Here is an 18,286-nt window from a genome sequence, read left to right on the forward strand (position 1 = left end):
GATTGCCTACATGAGTTAATTTCTATAACCCGTTTTCAAATTTCATTTTTATAATTTTGTATATGTTATTTTTTATTTTAAACTCAAAGGATATAAATAAAATTATTATTATTATATATTATATATATATATATATATATGAGGTGATTACCATACAATTACTATTATAAACCAATTGATTTATACCTTTATAAAGACCACTTGTAGTTTGTGTGTCACATCATAAATCAACTTTATTTATAAATTTTACACATAGAATCATATTATAAAACAATTATAATTGATCTAAATAGACAAATTTAAAGTAAAAATACCAAGTTTTCTCGAAAACAACCAATTAATTTATTAATTAACGACGAAACAAATCCTTTTTAGTTCTCGTCCGACAAGTTATCCGATTCATCACTCGACGAAGTTGAAGGGTAGCCAATACCGTGTCGAGTGTTTGGAAACACCACGAAAACCGATCCCGAAATCGCTCCGATAACAGGCGGCAAAACCATGAGCAGAACCTTCTCGGTGGATTCAAAAGATGGATAAAAACACTGCACGGTGTTGGAATCCAACAGGGACAGAACAGCAAACACAATGACGGAGAAAAACGCATGAACGAAATCTCCAACCCTCAGCTTGTACTTCGATAACTCGGCCGAACCCGAACTCGGCCAGAGACCGTTAAACGTTGCGATACCGTAATGAACCATGCCGTCACCGTCTTTGTAGCTGTCGGTAAAGCAAGAGAAAGCACAAGAGACGCCACAAATGGCAATGAGGATGCTGGTGAGGAACTTGTTCACAGGGCTGCAATGGCCGTAGTTGGTTAAGACAGGGTTAAGGAACTGGAATACGAACACGGTTCCGGTCGGAAGGAGCTTGATAAGGTTCCCAAGACCTGTCAATGTTCTGTCCGAAATCGAAGTTGATGAAGAAGAAGCTATTTTACTGCTGGATTTAGCCATTTTTTCTCCGCAGTTTTTCTCCTGGTTAATGCTTAGCAATGATCGTCTATTGAAGATTAGTATTTATAAGTAGAATTATGACTATTTTTTTGAAATTTTGATTAATCATTTATATACGGGTAAATTACACATTTAGTACCTAAATTATCAGTTTTATTTCGTTTTAGTGCCTAAATTAAAAAATAGTAAACTTTAGATATGATTTTGAAGCAAATAAAAGTGTAGGTACTAAAACGAAATAAAAATGATAGTTTAGATACTAAATGTGTAATTTATACTAAATATATTTATATCATGTTTATATATTTTCTTGAATTATATTTTATATTTATATAGATGATGATATTGTTTATGATTGGTATTATATTATAGGGTAAACTACGTATTTAGTATATAAACTATCGGCTTTAATTCATTTTAGTACTTCAACTTTTAATTTTTTTAATATCATACTTAAAGTTTAGTTTTTGTTTCATTTTAATACTCCACCGTTAAGTTTTGAAAAAAAATAAAAGTCTAGGTACCAAAACACGTTTAGTACCTAAATCATACTTAAGTTAAAAAAATGATAATTTATGTACTAAAATAGATCAAAATTGATAGTTTATGTATTAAACGTGTTAATTTTTTAACGATAGAGTATTAAAATGAAACAAAAAGTAAACTTTAGGTATGATTTTGAAAAAATTAAAAGTTTAGGTACTAAAACAGATCAAAACTAATACTTTAAATACTAAATACAAAATTTACCCTATGTTATATTATATATTTTGAGGCATTTGTGGTATAGTTTCAAAGAGAGTTGCTTGCACGTAAAATTGGTGTAGTAGGGGGATTGGCTTTGCTTTTACTCTTCGTAAGCTTTGCCCACACCTGTGCTTTAAGATTGAAGTTTGTGTTTTAAATTTTAAACCCATATTTTTTTAATTATCGATATTCGATCCGATTAATCGTAATCAAATATTATAAAAGTTATTTTAGATGTGACACTCCTATTTAGGAATGAGTATTTAATCGAGTCAAGTCAAAAAATTTCGAGTTACTCGAGTTGATAAATATTATTCTATAACTTTATTTGAAAATTTTCGAGTCAATTCAAGTTTATGAAATTCGAATGTAGTCAAATTATTTGAGTTTATATTTAAATTTAATTGTAAATATTTGTAATATTATGGTACTAATTGATTCCAATTTAAACGGCTTTCTATAATCACATATATATTTCTTTTTTTTATATGATATTCATATATCATGTAGTGTTGAAGGACTGGACTTGAACTTGAAAATCAATACTAACTATTATAAAATTTTGAGTTATTCGAATTCTGTTTTATAACTCAAACTTTATTTGAAATTTATAGAGTCAAGTCAAGTTTAAGAAATTACAAATCAAATCAAGTTAAAAAATTAAATTTTTTAATCGAATCGACTTTTTTTACCCCTACTCTCAACAACATTTGTTCCACTAACAACACTGAAATTCAAGCTCCTAATTTTGTTTAATGAATTTAATATTCTATTCCACTAGATAAAAAAACACAAAAAGGAAAACAATGAGTTAATTAACTATTTTCATTCATATAATGGTTTCAGAAGAATTTCGGTGTTGTTAGTTGATTAACTCAATGTTAGCCAATTTTGACAACATGCCAAAGCTTCTACAGTTGATGGATGAAGTCTATTACGTTGTGCATTCACCAATCTCCTCCTGTACCAAAAGTAGACTCCGAAGCAACATTAGAAACCAGAATGGCATAAATATCTCTTGCAATAGTTTGCAATATAGGAAATTGTGACCCAATTGTCTTTCACCAAGTCAATATATCAAAGTCTGACGTCCTAAAAATAACATCCACTTCTAAGTAACGATCTAACTCAATCTGATTTTTGTTTTATTTTGTCTCTTCCTTGAAACATAAGCATCAAAATCACCGGGTTATCCAAATCAACTGAAACACTATCCAAAGATGCACCGTTGAAGGGTTGAGGTTCATTCTTTGAGGAGGTCATTCTTTCTTCATACTCTGTGACCAAATCTCGACATAGTTGCACAATTCTTTCAACTTCATGTTCAATAGTAACCCCATAAATATTTTCAAAGTAATACTCCAACAATGTTGTTTTGTACCTTGGGTCTAAAACTGTGGCAACACCCATGATACCATTCATATCATTCCAATATTTTTCAAATTTCTCCAACATTTACTTTTCTATTCTCGAAATAATGATATTACTATGTGTAATCCACCCATTCAATGCCACCCTAATCCTACAAATAATCGGAAAATAAAGATTTTTTTATTGTATATTTTGTACCTGAAAAACCTTCGGTGATCTCGTAGAATAACTTCAGCTTATCACAAATCACCGATGCAAAAGCCCAATCATCATCAGTTGGTAAGTGCTTGTACAAAGGATCATGACGTAACTGCACACAACGAGCAAAAACATCCTTATAAGATAAAGTTGTTTGGAGCATCAAAAAGGTAGAATTTCATCGTGTTCTAACATCAGAACATAACCTTTTTGTAGTTGAAATACATAATTTTCGCCGCCTCTTCAAATCTTGTACAAAAAATAATATAGACATCAATTAATATCTTAGAAAACAATTGAAAATTGAAAATTGTGATGGACATTCATTTCTCGTAAACTTAAATCAAAAGTTGTAACTAATGTATACAAATAATGATAAAGAATATCATAAAGGGTAATTAAATCAAAATCTTGGGCTTATGCATTTAAATTCTAGTTCCATTTTCTTTAAATTTCTAACAGAATTATCAGATGCAGGTCTTATCTTTTTATCAAAATTTCTTTCCTACCACTAAACAATAACATTTACCAAACTAAACATCATCCACCACTTTCCAGCGAATCAATCAGCTGTATTTGTAATGCGAGTCCTCAGCTGATTTCATTTCCATCTAAAACAGCTTTTACATAGCATTTTAGATTTTTCACTGGGGGTGCAAGCAAATTAATAAGGTGCAAGGTTCTCAACATATACAATATAATATAATATAATACTAAAAAGGATAACCCAATGTGTTGAGAGTTAGTAACTAGTATGGGACATTCTTGGGCAAATTAATAAGGTGCAAGGTTCTCAACATATACAATATAATATAATACTGAAATGGATAACCCAATGTATACAAATAATTCTGTTTCTGAAGCCTTAGATGACTCACAATAGAATTCTACTGGAAAATATAGTCCTCGGTTTAAAAGTAACGATGCACCACCGGCGAAGTTCCGACTCACTTCAGGGAATACGATATTGACACTGAAGACAATGTTAACACAATGTCAATTGCAATCATCTAATATGATTCACCTCTCAATATCAACAGATCAAAATTTAATAAAATGATTAAAAGACAATTTAATTATGATTTTAAAGTTTTTCGATCATATAATGCCCCTGAATTGAATTCACTGAATCATTTGTTTTTTTTGGGAGTTGTTCATTAGTTCTCATGTTTTGAAATTTCACAATAAAATAATTTCGTTGAAAGGATACGCCAACATCTTTTTGCTATTGTTAGGGCTCTTTATCTTTAGTCTAAGTTTCTTATTCGTTTTTGAGATGATTGTTTAATCACAGCCACCTATATCATCAACAATTTATTTTCTCTTGTTTTGGATAAACAAATCTTCCTATAAAGTATAATATACTAATATTCCAGATTATAAACATCTTAAGATGTTTAAATGTTTATGTTTTTTCAAGTTCATTAGGATATTTTTCAGAAAGAGCCTTGCATGATATGTTTCTTGGTTATGTTGTTGGGATGAAGAGATACAAAGTCTATGTTTTCAAGGTCAAGTCTACTGCGGTGTCTCGAGATGTTGTGTTTCACGAAATGATCTTTTCATTTCATGCTATTTCTCCCTCAACTCATGTTATTAATCTATTTAAAAAAAATCAAAGAACAACTACAAAATTCTGTAGCTATCAAAGTAATTGAAAACCCTAACACCACAAATCCACGTAATTTAAGATCTAAAACAACGAACTTTTCAGTACTAACTAGGGTTAATATAGATGAAGTTTTGAAGAGGAAATACCCAGCGTATTAACCGACGTTCATTTATACTAACAACATAACAAACTATGAAAGAGGAAATACCCAGAAAAAGTTTTCCGTGTATTGTTCGATTCGAACAAAAATGAAAAGGTGAACAACATATTTGTAGACACTCGTTTTGTCGGGTAAAAAAAATATTATAATAATAATAATATTATTATTATTATTATTAATTATTACCTACCCACTAATCACCTATCCCACTACTACCCACCTAATTACCTAACCCACCACCATCATCTCACCATAAAAAAGGAAGAGTTTGCACTATAAAAAAGGAGAGATTCAGGGGGGATTACCATTTTTTTCGGGGGAAGAGAAAAAAATCAATGTAAGCAGGGGGTTTTTACAAAACAATGTAAACGGGTCCTTTACCCAGGAATTTTCGAAGAAATATAGAGAAATAAACAGCATTTCAGAGGGGTCTTTTACCTTCCATATTCAAGTTTTCCATTTTTTTTAAATAGAGTAAAAAAGGGGTGGTTCAATTTGATTTACCTTGTGTCTTAGAAGGCTTCGCCGGAGTCATGTAGCGGTTCAAAGAAAATTCTATGTAATGGGGCAGAACTTGCAGCGATTCTGGAAGCTTGTGAGATATTCGTTGTTTCAAGTTGGTTCAATATTTAGAATGGCTCCTTTTATATTTTTGGATTAATCATGCTAAGGTCCCTGGACCTTTAGCATGTTTTCGCGTTTTGGTCATTGTGCAGCGGTTTAATTACCCATAGATCCATATATCTTAGGTGTCCTATTACATCTTAATCACTAAATTAAGGTATAATCATGCTTCAGTCCTCAAACTTTATGCATGTATTTACAATTTGGTCATTATTTTAAGGGTGAATCACATTTTAATCCCTCATAGTTAGCCGCATATTTCTTTGGTCATTAATTTCATATTTTATTTATTTTTCATGATTTAAGCTACATGTTTTGTTTTATTTCATTTTGGTCATTTGTCACGTTATTTATTTATTTATTTCGAATAGTTCTAATGGTTTTTAATATTCTTATTTAGGTCACTATTTTTGTCATAATTTGCTTGCTCTTTTTTTTTATTTCAATTTGTCCTTTAAATTTTTAGTTATTCATTTTTTTTAATTTGAGCATTTTTTGTTTTTAATTTTAGCATGTTTTTATTTTATTTATTTTTATTTTTTTACTTCTTATTATTTTTTATTATTTTATTTAACATTTATTATTTTTCCCTTTGATTTATTTAATATTTTTTTATTTTTATATTTTTCCCTTTGATTTATATAATATCTATTTATTATTTTTTGACTTTTTAGGGATACTTTTCAACCAATCAAAGGTAAGTAATTTGAATAGAATGTTTTTAATTTTAATTTGAATTTTCGAAACTAAGACACCAGCAAATAAAATGGTACCGAAAGGGAAATTCAAGGGTGTTAATCATTCCTTGATTGTAATCGACTTCCGAACCCGACACATATCTGGTAAAACGCAGATCAGCCTAAATATTTTTTTAAATGATCGGTGGCGACTCTAACACTTTTATTTCAAGTCGAAGCCCAATTCCAGGCCCACCCGAAATATGCCTGCAATAATTTGGCGGCTCTGCTGAGGAATAAGGTAAGTGAGTTAGGCCATAATTAATTTTTAGTTGTCTTTTTAAGCGAAAATAAAATTTAAGTTTTAATTTATTTATTCGATTCTAATTATCTATCTTTGATTACTTTTCAAATAAATAATTTTACTGACTTTTTTCCCCCAATGGTTTAGCTTATTAAACTTTTTTCCATTTAAGGCTCTATACCTAAGCTCCAAACCCATTTTTAAGTGGGGGTGAAAGCGACACTTTCGTGAAAATTTATTCTCCGTAGGAGCCTAGCAAGTAACCTTCGTGATTCATATACCTTATGTATTCGTTTGAATTTATTCTCCGTTTGGGCATAAGGGAATATATCCTCTTGAGTTTAACTTAGTTCACACAAGCTTGTAATGGGCTTAGGACTAAGGTCTGGCAAGCCCAAGGGGGCAATTTTACTTTCTGTTCAAAGCATGCTAACTAAACAAATATGCGGTTAGAATTAATTTCTTGAAAAATCATTTTGGGTAGATAGTATGTCCGGGTAGGAATGTTATTTAATTAAAGCATGTTCGGTAGATATCATGACGGGGTAGGTGTTATATTCATCTTTGAATGAAATTTTTATCTGTACCAATTGTCTTACTTGTACTAACTAATTTCACTTCTTTTGTTTGTGTACACTAACTTATCTCTCTTCTTTTATTTTTTTAATTTTTCCATTTATTCTTTATATTGTATTTGCATTGGCATAACATAATGCAAGAGGTGTTGATCCACAAAAATGTGTTCGTTAAACATAAATAATTTGCATTAACGGACAAAGGGAGATGAAAAACGCAGAGGACAATCTGCAAGGTAACTATGTGTCACATTCAAGACGTGATGCCCACTATCAAGTACATCAAAAGTCAACTTTCCAAACATGGGTTGACAAAGGTTGCAGGGCAAGATGAGGAAAAAGGTTACTGACCTAGAGAGTCCCTTCAAATACAACAAGAACAAGATGGAGAAATGATAGCTGAAATTGAAAGCCGTTGTTGACAAACAAGAAAATGAACTTTGAATAACTCCTATAGATGGAGGGCTCCAATGGCGTTTTCGTTAGAGGACAGGCTCAACAAAGGATGAAAGCCAGAGATGTAATCATTGATACTTCTGGAAACAAGTACAAAAAATAGCTCATCACTTGCACAGTTTAGCCAGAGAAGCCAGAGCAGTTCAGCAGGGTATTCAGCCAGTGATAGACGAAGGCAGAAGACTAGTCAACCTGTTTCGGGTCTAGAAGACTTAGTCAGAATGTACCTTTAGGATGTTTTTGTCTCTTAATAAATAACACTTTTATCCCAATAAAGATTATTTATAATAACATACATGTTTTCGGATCAACGCTTCGAACATTTCATGCATTTTGCATCTACATTTCATTTTAAACATTTTCATAAACTTGAAATTACTTCATGGAGGATTCTATGAAGTGGTCTTAACCACATGACACCACATGGAAGAAAGATTTTAACAATTAAAGAAAAAAACTAAAATCAGTTGCACTGAGAACTGTAAGATACTCAAGCGCAAGATCCAAAACCTGATGGATTTAGGGGCATGAACAATCGAAGAAGGGGGCATTGCATCTACCATTTGCACTGAGAGCATTGTTTTGTTTGAATACGTTTTTGATCTTTCATGTTTACTTAATCTTTTAAACTACTGAATTTATGCTACATTCTAAAGTGAATAATTGAACGAGTTTTAATCTTTAGTTCTTTGAATATTAAATGAATTGAGGATTCTTTTAGTTATTCAAGAATTATGAATTTTTGTCATATGGAAAGATTAGACATGTCTTACCCCGTCTAAAAACCCCAAAATAAAATCTCTCGATTCTTTACCCAAAATAATTCATGGTCACTACCAAAGAGCCAAATTTTGAAATACCCTCTCTTTGAGACCTTGAAACATTCTTTTCAACCTTGAAACATTGCATTTATCTTTTTGATACAAAAAAAGACATACACATACCTTTCTTCGAGCTAATAAAGTCACATCATTGTCTTCTTAGACGCGAAACAAACATTTTCTTTTGCTAATAAAACCTAAAAGCATTGGGTACAAGATGTTTACTTGAACGTGAACCTTCCTGCAAGAAGACACAATGTGGGACATCTCGTATCAACTTCCTGAAGATGAGCCTGAACATTGAGACATGTTGGGAGCAAGAAGCAGAAAGAAGAATTAATTTATAATTCTATCATGCATTAATTACATTGTTTTCATTTGAATAAAATTAATTCTGAAAATATACCCCCCTCAGGATACCTCTTATGTGAGGACTTTTGTGTATGAGATGCTGAACGGTTTTGTTTCATTTATCCATATATGTATATATATATATACCTTGTTGTCCCCTTTTGAGCCTATAATATTTTTCTTCTGATTCAACCCTAACCAAGGATCACCCTTCACATTGGGGCAAGGTGGAAGAAATCTGCTCACATGAGTGAAGACATCAATCCAAAGGAGATACCAAAAGATGAACCAAATGCAAAGTACGAAGATCTAATCAAGAACAAAAAGAGAAAAGAAGACAAAAAAAACAAAGAAAAAAGCAAAGAGAAAATAAAAAAGAGAAACAAAAATAAAGGAACAAGCGAAGGAAAAAAGAAGGTAAGACGCATATATAAAGATTCGCTCGATTCAAATGACGCATCGGATTCAAATTATAATATTGATCAAGCACAATCATTCCAGAATCACTTCACTCGAAGACCATGGAGCATCCGAAGAAAATCAAGAGAGACATATACGAGCATATTCAAAGTGAGCAAGACAGGATTGAAGGCATCAGAATGAATTGATCCTTGGTTCAATACCCTGAAACACTTGTTTGGGCCTACTTATCCTTTCTTTCATAACATGAACCATTGCCTACATTACGTGCCTTAAAAGTCCCTTATAATCATACATGGATTTCTAAACATAAGAGACTATCTTCAGATTTCATCCAAGCCCATCAGGATTAATTTTTATTTGCAAAAAGTTTTCTAAAATATTTAATGTATGATATAGAAAATAAAAAGGGGGGTTTAAGACGTAAATTCTAAATGACGTCTTAAAACCAAAGGAGGATTCGAGTTGAAAACTTGAAAAGGCGACTCGAATATAAAAATTGTGCAGCTGAGACGATCACACAAATTCCTTGTTAAGGCATCACACAATCCAAGTGTGACCATGAAAGCTATGAGTTAGAGAACACTTCCAGTAGGGGAGCATACAAGCTACCCCTTCAAATCAGTGAGCATCAATGAAACAAGAATGTCAAACTTTTGACCAAACACAATAACTGAGATTTTTTATTCTTTCCTTACTTAACCATTTCCCAAAGATAGCTTTGATCTTGACACTTCTCAAATAATTATAATTTATTGAAGAATTAATAGTGTAATTAATTCTCTGATATCCAATTAACTCTTGTTTTATGATTCGTCAATTGTAAAACCTAAAAAAGGGCAATATTTTCTCAAAATCTTTGATTAAACATTTTTTCTTCAAAACTCTTTTAATTGATATTTTCAGACTTTTGAAAATAAAAGAAGAAGAAAAACGTTTCTTAAACAAGACAATCTCTTTGGAGTAGATCTTGGTAGATGACATGTGGCTCTCAGACATAAAGCTCATGCTTAGAATCAGTGTTGAAGCAAGAAATGACGAGTGATGGGGCATCTTTGGAGATTCAACATCAAATGTTGGGGTATCTTTGGGGATTCAACATACTGATGTGAACGATCAGATCTTCTGAAAGCCTTTCCTCCATATGCAGGAACTAGTAGACAAAGAATGAGGCTCTATCTAAGAGATAAAACAAGAACTAATTCATTTTGCATACATCTTAGACATACTAAAGAGCATCACATTTATCATTTTGTTCGCATACATAATTTTTGTAGCTTTAAAGTCAAGTTTAAACTTCAAGATGAAAGATACTCGATTCAAAAGCAATTTCAGAAATCTATGGTGGTTGCTTAACTCAGCAACGAGGAGCTACACCAACTTGATGTATTGAAAGATCGACAGATCTTAGAATCAAATTCTGACGGGTTCGAGAGCCAATTCAGAACGGATCCAGTGCTTAACTCAACGACGAGTGTCTAGTTTTTCAGTTAACATTTTCAAGCCAGATTTCAGTTCCATGACGGATGATATCCGGTTGACAAATTTACCACTTGGCTCTCCCATGAAGGGGAGTCATCTAAAGAATTATGATTGGCTTAGACCCGCGAAGGGGGGCCATCCTTCATTTAGAGGAAATTTGCAACACATCTTAAGTCGATAAAATTTATCTGTCAACAAACAACTTTCCAATTTCATTCAGAGTCAATTTCAACTTCACAACGAAGGATATTGGACTCGAAACAATGCAACTTATACAAGATTAGATTTCAACTTCATAATGAAGGATATCTAATTCAAAGCTCAATTTCACAGCGAAGGTTCATCCACGATTTAAACTTCACGATGAATGATATCGTGCCCTAATGGATTGACTTAGTTTCACAACAAATGAGTCATCTGTAATAATAGGGGTTATCTCTCAATCCTATTACAGTATAACTCAAGGTGAGAAGGGCTATCTGTCAACCAAAACCTTCGAGTTCGATTACATTCAGCTCAAGGGCATATCAAATTTGCAGCATAGCTCAAGGTGAGAAGGGTTATCTGCCACAAACAAACCTTCGAGTTCGATTACATTCATCTCAAGGGCATATCAAATTTATAGCATAGCTCAAGGTGAGAAGGGATATCTATCAACAAACCTTCGAGTTCGATTCCATTCAGCTCAAGGGCGTATCAAATTTGTAGCAGAGCTCAAGGCGAGAAGGGTTATCTGTCAACCAAAACCTTCGAGTTTGATTACATTCAGCTCAGGGGCATGTCAAATTTACAACATAGCTCAAGGCGAGAAGGGCTATCTGTCAAAAAACCTTCGAGTTCGATTACATTCAACTCAAGGGCATATCAAATTGGCAGCATAGCTCAAGACAAGAAGGGTTATCTACCAGCAACAAACCTTTGAGTTTAATTACATTCAGCTCAAGGGCATATCAAATTCGCAGTATAGCTCAAGGCGAGAAGGGCTATCTATCAATAAAACTTCGAGTTTAATTCCATTCATCATAAGGGCGTATCAAATTTGCAGCATAGCTCAAGGCGAGAAGGGCTATATATCAACAAACCTTTGAGTTCAATTCCATTCAGCTCAAGGGCGTATCAAATTTGTATCATAGCTCAAGGCGTGAAGGGCTATCTATCAACCAAAACCTTCGAGTTTGATTACATTCAGCTCAGGGACATGTCAAATTTTCAGCATAGCTCAAGGCGAGAAGGGCTATCTGTCAACAAAAAACTGTCAAGTTCGATTTCATTCAGCTCGACGACACATCAACCACATGGTAGCATCGAGGAACTACTTTCCAGAAGAATTTTCAAGTCGAAGTCTTTAGATCGAGAAGAAGACCAAGTCCCAATTCCAGGCACAACCCGAAGCCCAATTACAGTTGCTCTCAACACAAACATATCAAGTTTCCAAAACCAAAAAAGAAAAATCAGACACAAACTGATTGCCTTTTTTTATCTTTGCCCTATTTGTGTCAACACAAGAATGCGCAAAGAGGGGAAGCTGTAGACACCCGTTTTTGTCCGGGTCGAAAAAATATTATAATAATATTATTAATTATTAATTATTACCTACCCACTACCCACCTAATCCACCACTACCCACCTAATTACCTAACCTACCTAATTACCTAACCCACCATCATCATTTAACCATAAAAAAGGGGAAGAGTTTGCACTATAAAAAGGGAGGAGAGATTCAGGGTGATTACTATTTTTTTGGGGGAAAGAGAAAAAAATCAATGCAAGCAGGGGTTTTTACGAAACAATGTAAACGTTTCCTTTACCCAGGAATTTTTGAAGCAATATAAAGAAATAAATAGCATTTCAGAGGGATCTTTTACCTTCCATATTCAAGTTTTCCTTTATTTTTTTATTAAAAAATAGACTAAAAAAAGGGGTGGTTCGATTTGATTTACCTTGTTTCTTAGAAGGCTTCACCAGAGTCATGTAGCAATTCAAAGAAAATTCGATGTAATGGGGCAGAACTTGCAGTGATTCTGGAAGCTTGTGAGATATTCGTTGTTTCAAGTTTGTTCAATAATTTAGAATGGCTCCTTTTATATTTTTGGGTTAATCACGCTAAGGTCCCTAGACCTTTAGCATGTTTTTGCATTTTGGTCATTGTGTAGCGGGTTAATTACCCACAGATCCATATACCTTAGGAGTCTATTACATCTTAGTCATTAAATTAAGGTATAATCATGCTTCATTCCTCAAACTTTATGCGCGTATTTACAATTTGGTCATTGTTTTAAGGGTGAATCATATTTTAATCCCTCATAGTTAGCCGCATATTTCTATTTTGGTCATTAATTTCATATTTTATTTATTTGTCATGATTTATGCTACATGTTTTGTTTTATTTCATTTTGGTCATTTGTCACGTTATTTATTTATTTATTTCGAATAGTTCTAATGGTTTTTAATATTCTTATTTAGGTCACTATTTTTGTCATAATTTGCTTGCTCTTTTTTTATTTTAATTTGTCCTTTAAATTTTTAGTTATTCATTTTTTTTAATTTGAGCATTTTTTGTTTTAATTTTAGCATGTTTTATTTTATTTATTTTTATTTTTTTACTTCTTATTATTTTTTATTATTTTATTTAACATTTATTCTTTTTCCCTTTAATTTATTTAATATTTTTTTATTTTTATATTTTTCCTTTGATTTATATAATATCTATTTATTATTTTTCGACTTTTTAGGGATACTTTTCAACCAATCAAAGGTAATTAATTTGAATCGAATGTTTTTAATTTTAATTTTAATTTGAATTTTCGCAACTAAGACAACCAGCAAATAAAATGGTACCGAAAGGGAAATTCAAGGTAAGACAACCATCATTTTTTCTTTTTAATTTTAATATGTTTTTATTTTCTTTATTTTACTTCTTATTATTTTTTTGATTACTTTATTTAACATTTTTTATTTTTGCCTTTGATTTATTTAATATTTAATATTTTTTCTTTTTCTTTTTTTTCCTTTGATTTATATAATATCTATTTATTATTTTTCAACTTTTTAGGGATACTTTTCAACCAATCAAAGGTACGTAATTTGAATCGAATGTTTTAAATTTTAATTTAATTTAAATTTTCGCAACTAAGACAACCGAAAAATTAAATGATACCGAAAGGGCAGTTCAAGGGTGCTAATCCTTCATTGACTGTAACCGACTTCTGAACCCAACACATTTATGGTAAAACGCAAATCAGGTAAGATGGTGTTCGATCAGCCTAAATATTTTTTTAAATGATCGGTGGTGACTTTAATACTTTTATTTCAAGTCAAAGCCAATTCCAGCCCACTTGAAAGACGGCTGCGACAATATTAAAAAACTCTTTTCTGCAAATGAATTAGGAGCCTTGTACATCCAACGTTAGTAATTTGAATGCCTACTTAAAATTTGCAAAATTGGTTTACTATAAGGGGAAAAAAACACCACTTCTTTGACTACTCCATACTAAAAAATTCAAGTTTTAACAACCATGAAAACAATAAAAGAAAGCAATTAACAGTTCATGACAGAGTAAATCTATAAACAGAAGAAAACATGTCTACTTCGCATTATAATATAACATCAGTAGATTAGGTTTTTGCTCCATTTTTCCTAATTACTCATAAACCATCATTAAAGTCCTAACTGAAGCATCCCAAATTATTTTCAATACCATTAAGAAACAAAAGAAGAAGTTCCCAAAAGTTCCAATTTTCTTAATCTTATCCCTCCTTTTCAAGTGGCTACCATTTGAACAAGTAGATAAAACAGAACATGAACCATAAAAAAATAAAAGCTTGTAATAAAATCAATGAGACACACATATACTGAGAGAGAGATACCTGAAGTAGAGAAATGGGTTGATGGAATAATTGATGTGGCTTGTGAAGAAAGAGAAGAGAAAGCAAGGGCAAATAGAATTAAGGTATTGCAGCAATGAGTGTCGCTGTGTCGGTGCCTCGGTGGAGAATTTTACAAAGGGAAAGTAAAAAATTAAAATAATAATAATAATACATTAAGTACTCGGGTCGGGTAGGATATTTTTAATCCTAAACCCAACTCCAACCCGAACTCGAATATTTTAATTTAAAACCCGACCTGACCCGACCGAATCCGAATTTTAAAAAAACATGACCCGATCCAATCGGATCGGAACCCGTCGGGTTCGGGTCCCATTCCTATTCATATGTACATGCATACAAATTTAGAATCATTTTGAAAATTTAGTCACAATATATATATATATGTGTGTGTGTGTGTGTGTGTGATGTACAAATGATTGTTTCCTATATCTTATATACATGAGCGTGTTATATAACATGTAGATATATATGTGTATATATATAATTGTAGTAGTATAAATTGGTATTTCGTATTTCATGAACACTTGCATAGCGAATAGTCATATATATGTATGCAACATACTGGTATACCATAATAAATAATAGTAGTTATATTTGTGGGTTTTCATCTTTTAATTACATTGATTGATTTAATGTGCTTACATTTTGAAGAGTGGATCTGACACCTACTATAGAGGAGTATCGAGCTTTGATTCGTTGTTCGAGGTCTCAAATGGATAGAATATACGATATACTACCAATCACTCCTTCATTAAAAAAGAAATTGCTCCTGATGACTGGAATGAGCGAAGAGTGCGTTGTTAGAAACATCAAGAACAAAGGAGACAATTAGTGCATCTTTTGGACTGCTCTGAAAGAAGTAATTGATCGTCATCCAGACAAGAGAAAGAAGCTCGACTTGTTTTCTTTAGGGATTTATGGACTTTTCATTTTTTCGAAGGTGCTGGGGTATGTAGACATATCAGTTGTTGACTTGTTTGAGAGATTAGACAAACATGTAGACCCTGTTCCAGCCATTCTAGCCGAGACATTTCGTTCTCTGAGTTCTTGTAGACACGAAGGAGAATGCCGCTTTATAGGATGTGCACCCATTCTACAAGTATGGATTCTTAGTCACTTCAAGCATGTTGAAAGAGCATTAGGACGAGTCTTTTTAGATGGGTTTTTGTCTTTGAAGGATTTCCTTTCCAAATAATGGCCCGGGGGTTTCACCGAAGAGAAATGAATGGTTATCTTCAAGGATATAAGGGATGGTGATATATTGTGGTGAGCTTCGTGGAATAACTCTTCAAATATACTTTACAAATGTGGAGAGCGAGTATGGGTTCCTTTTCCAGGTATCTGGGGTTCTGTAGGATATACACTTATGCTAGTTTCTAGGCAATATGGGTCAAGGCAATTCATTCCAGCAACATGGGATTTCCAGGGTCAGTGTTTGCATTAAAAGGAGAACAATATAAAGATAAAGTCAAGGGGGTTGCTGAGGAATGATAATATACTCGTCGTGTGAATCTGTTCACCTTTGATCTCTAGTTATCTCAAGAGTCAAACAGTGGAGAATCAATCGAGTAAATGATAACATCCCGATGGTTAATCCTGAAAATATTCAGTCTATGGAAGAACATTTAAGAGTGGTTCCATCTTCATTAGAGCTAGCTAAGTGCTACTTCGAGGTAGAAAAAGGCAATAGAGAGTGACTTTGCAAAAATTAGAGGATGAAGTATATCAAAAAGAGTTGGAGATTAATATTCAGAAGGGTAGAGCGGATCAAATTGAAAAAAGTTGAGAAGCAACTTCGACTGGACTTTGAAGAGCTTCAATCATCCTACCAATGAATGGTGAAAGCCCATATATCTTCTAGTTTAAGTAAATCATCTGCTGAATGGAGACAAGAAGTGGCGAGCCTAAAGAGAGAAGCCAGAGAAAGTACAGAAGAGCTCAAGCAAAGTAAGTATCAGGTCAAGGTTCTATCGAAAGAAAAAAGTTCTTTAGAGCAAAGATTACAAGCGAATCAAGCCTAAAAATGAGAAACTGAAAGGGAAGATTTCAAGTTTAGAGGATGCATTACGACGATACCGTAGTCGGTAAGGTAGTTCGAGCCATGGAGAGGTTGAAAGTCTGAAGAAATAAGTGAGTGAGCTTGAGGCTATGGTTCAGGATTTTCAGAGGCGAGCAAATGAGCTTCCGATAGTTCCTTACGAGGGGGTATGTAGTGGCATTATCGGTGGGAGTAAGCTCAGGCGAGAGTTAAACAAAGAGATGACCTCATTACTTGCTATTTAGAGCATGCTCAAGGAATAACTCAATATTTGGTCAACTTGTCTCATGAAGCTGCTATTGTAAGTGAAGAAATGGAGCCCGAGGCTGAAGAAAACTAGAAGATTATGGAGTTGCTAGCACATATACAACAAATAAGAGAAATAGTGCAGATTTATCTGTGATATGTTCCAACCTTGTAATTGAACTTCGTTTCTAATATAAAAAGTTGTTCTAAGGAGTCATTCCAAGATTAACACTATACATTTTGCATATGCATTTTTATTTTTTGCAATGCATTTAATTTTTTTGCACCGCATTTTATTCATTCATAATCATATATTTCATATTCATTAATAAAATATCAATATTAACCAAAAGGACTGTGTGACAGAATACTGGAAACTTTCAAGCATCCTTATAATACCAATAAGAAAGGCATAGATGACAAAATCGCTCAAATTAAGAAAACTCAGCTAGAGTTGCAAGAGAATATGAGGAAGATGTAAAAAGACATGTTGAATGCTCAGAAAGAAATATTTGCTAAGTTTGCAAGTCTGCTAGAAGGAAGGAATCCTGAACATGGAAAAAGCCCTGTGCCCGGAACTATAACTGAAGGACCACTATACCTCCCAGGGTTCACCCCAACGCAATCTCAGAATGTTCAAGAAACACCTGTTTATACTAGGAAAGTACACATAAATCTAGTCTGTTCCTTTGTGAATTTTTATCCCTGATCTAGTTCACACCCTGAAGAACATCAATATCCCCAAGTTCCTGATCTTGATGAAGAAGCTAGGAAAGAACAAAACAAGCAATATGAGGAAAAATGAAAACAATTAGAAGGGGAAATAAGAGCTATTAAAGAAGATGCCAGTGTATATAGACTTGATGCTAAAGAATTTAGTCTAGTTCCTGATTTGGTTTTGCCTCCAAAGTTCAAGATTACTAACTTTGAGAAATTTGATGGTACTAGGTATCCCTCTGCTCATACTACGATGTTACAAGGCATAAAAAAGAAGTCTAATGAGAGCTTTAGACAATACACTCAAAGATAGAGGGACATGGTCGTGCAAGTTCACCCACCACTGGAAGAGGATGAGACAAATATTCTTTTCATCAATACCCTAAGGCTCATTTTTTTCACACACCTTATAGGTAATCCTTATCAAAGCTTTCTTGATATGGTTATGGCTGGAGAAATGATTGAAATGGCAGTCAAAAGTTGAAAGCTCGAGGGAGGGGAGTCTAATAAGAGATAACCAATGAGGAAGAAGGAAAATGAAGTTAGTAATGTGAGGAATATGAATTTAATAATATCACCGTGACCCGACCTCAGGGAACATGATTATCAACACAAAATGATAATAGACAAATGGCAAGGG

General features: G+C 33.0%; 1 protein-coding gene and 2 long non-coding RNA genes across 3 annotated transcripts; 1 reads left to right on the forward strand and 2 right to left on the reverse strand.

Annotated features, from left to right (window-relative positions):
* Nucleotides 1-318: 318 nt before the first annotated feature.
* Nucleotides 319-1,014, reverse strand: LOC120191502 (protein DMP2-like). The gene has a single exon (XM_039194440.1). The coding sequence runs from the start codon at nucleotides 957-959 to the stop codon at nucleotides 372-374; it is 588 nt and encodes a 195-aa protein (XP_039050371.1). The 5' UTR covers nucleotides 960-1,014; the 3' UTR covers nucleotides 319-371.
* A 1,795-nt stretch (nucleotides 1,015-2,809) lies between these two features.
* LOC120191516 lies at nucleotides 2,810-14,430 on the forward strand. Its single transcript, XR_005522702.1, has 3 exons — nucleotides 2,810-2,821; nucleotides 7,843-7,845; nucleotides 14,293-14,430. It is a non-coding gene; the product is annotated as an uncharacterized LOC120191516 (long non-coding RNA).
* Nucleotides 2,897-5,643, reverse strand: LOC120191515. The gene is made up of 4 exons (XR_005522701.1): nucleotides 5,552-5,643; nucleotides 4,154-4,248; nucleotides 3,482-3,524; nucleotides 2,897-3,387 (listed from the first exon to the last, which is right to left on the reverse strand). It is a non-coding gene; the product is annotated as an uncharacterized LOC120191515 (long non-coding RNA).
* Nucleotides 14,431-18,286: the final 3,856 nt, after the last annotated feature.

This window comes from Hibiscus syriacus, unplaced genomic scaffold, assembly GCF_006381635.1.
Source record: "Hibiscus syriacus cultivar Baekdansim isolate YM2019G1 unplaced genomic scaffold, ASM638163v2 tig00116970_pilon, whole genome shotgun sequence".
Classification (NCBI taxonomy): domain Eukaryota; kingdom Viridiplantae; phylum Streptophyta; class Magnoliopsida; order Malvales; family Malvaceae; genus Hibiscus; species Hibiscus syriacus.

What these genes read in the sequence shown, in the direction of transcription:
- LOC120191502 (XM_039194440.1), bottom strand. Translation starts at nt 959, where the DNA reads ATGGCTAAATCCAGCAGTAAAATAGCTTCTTCTTCATCAACTTCGATT.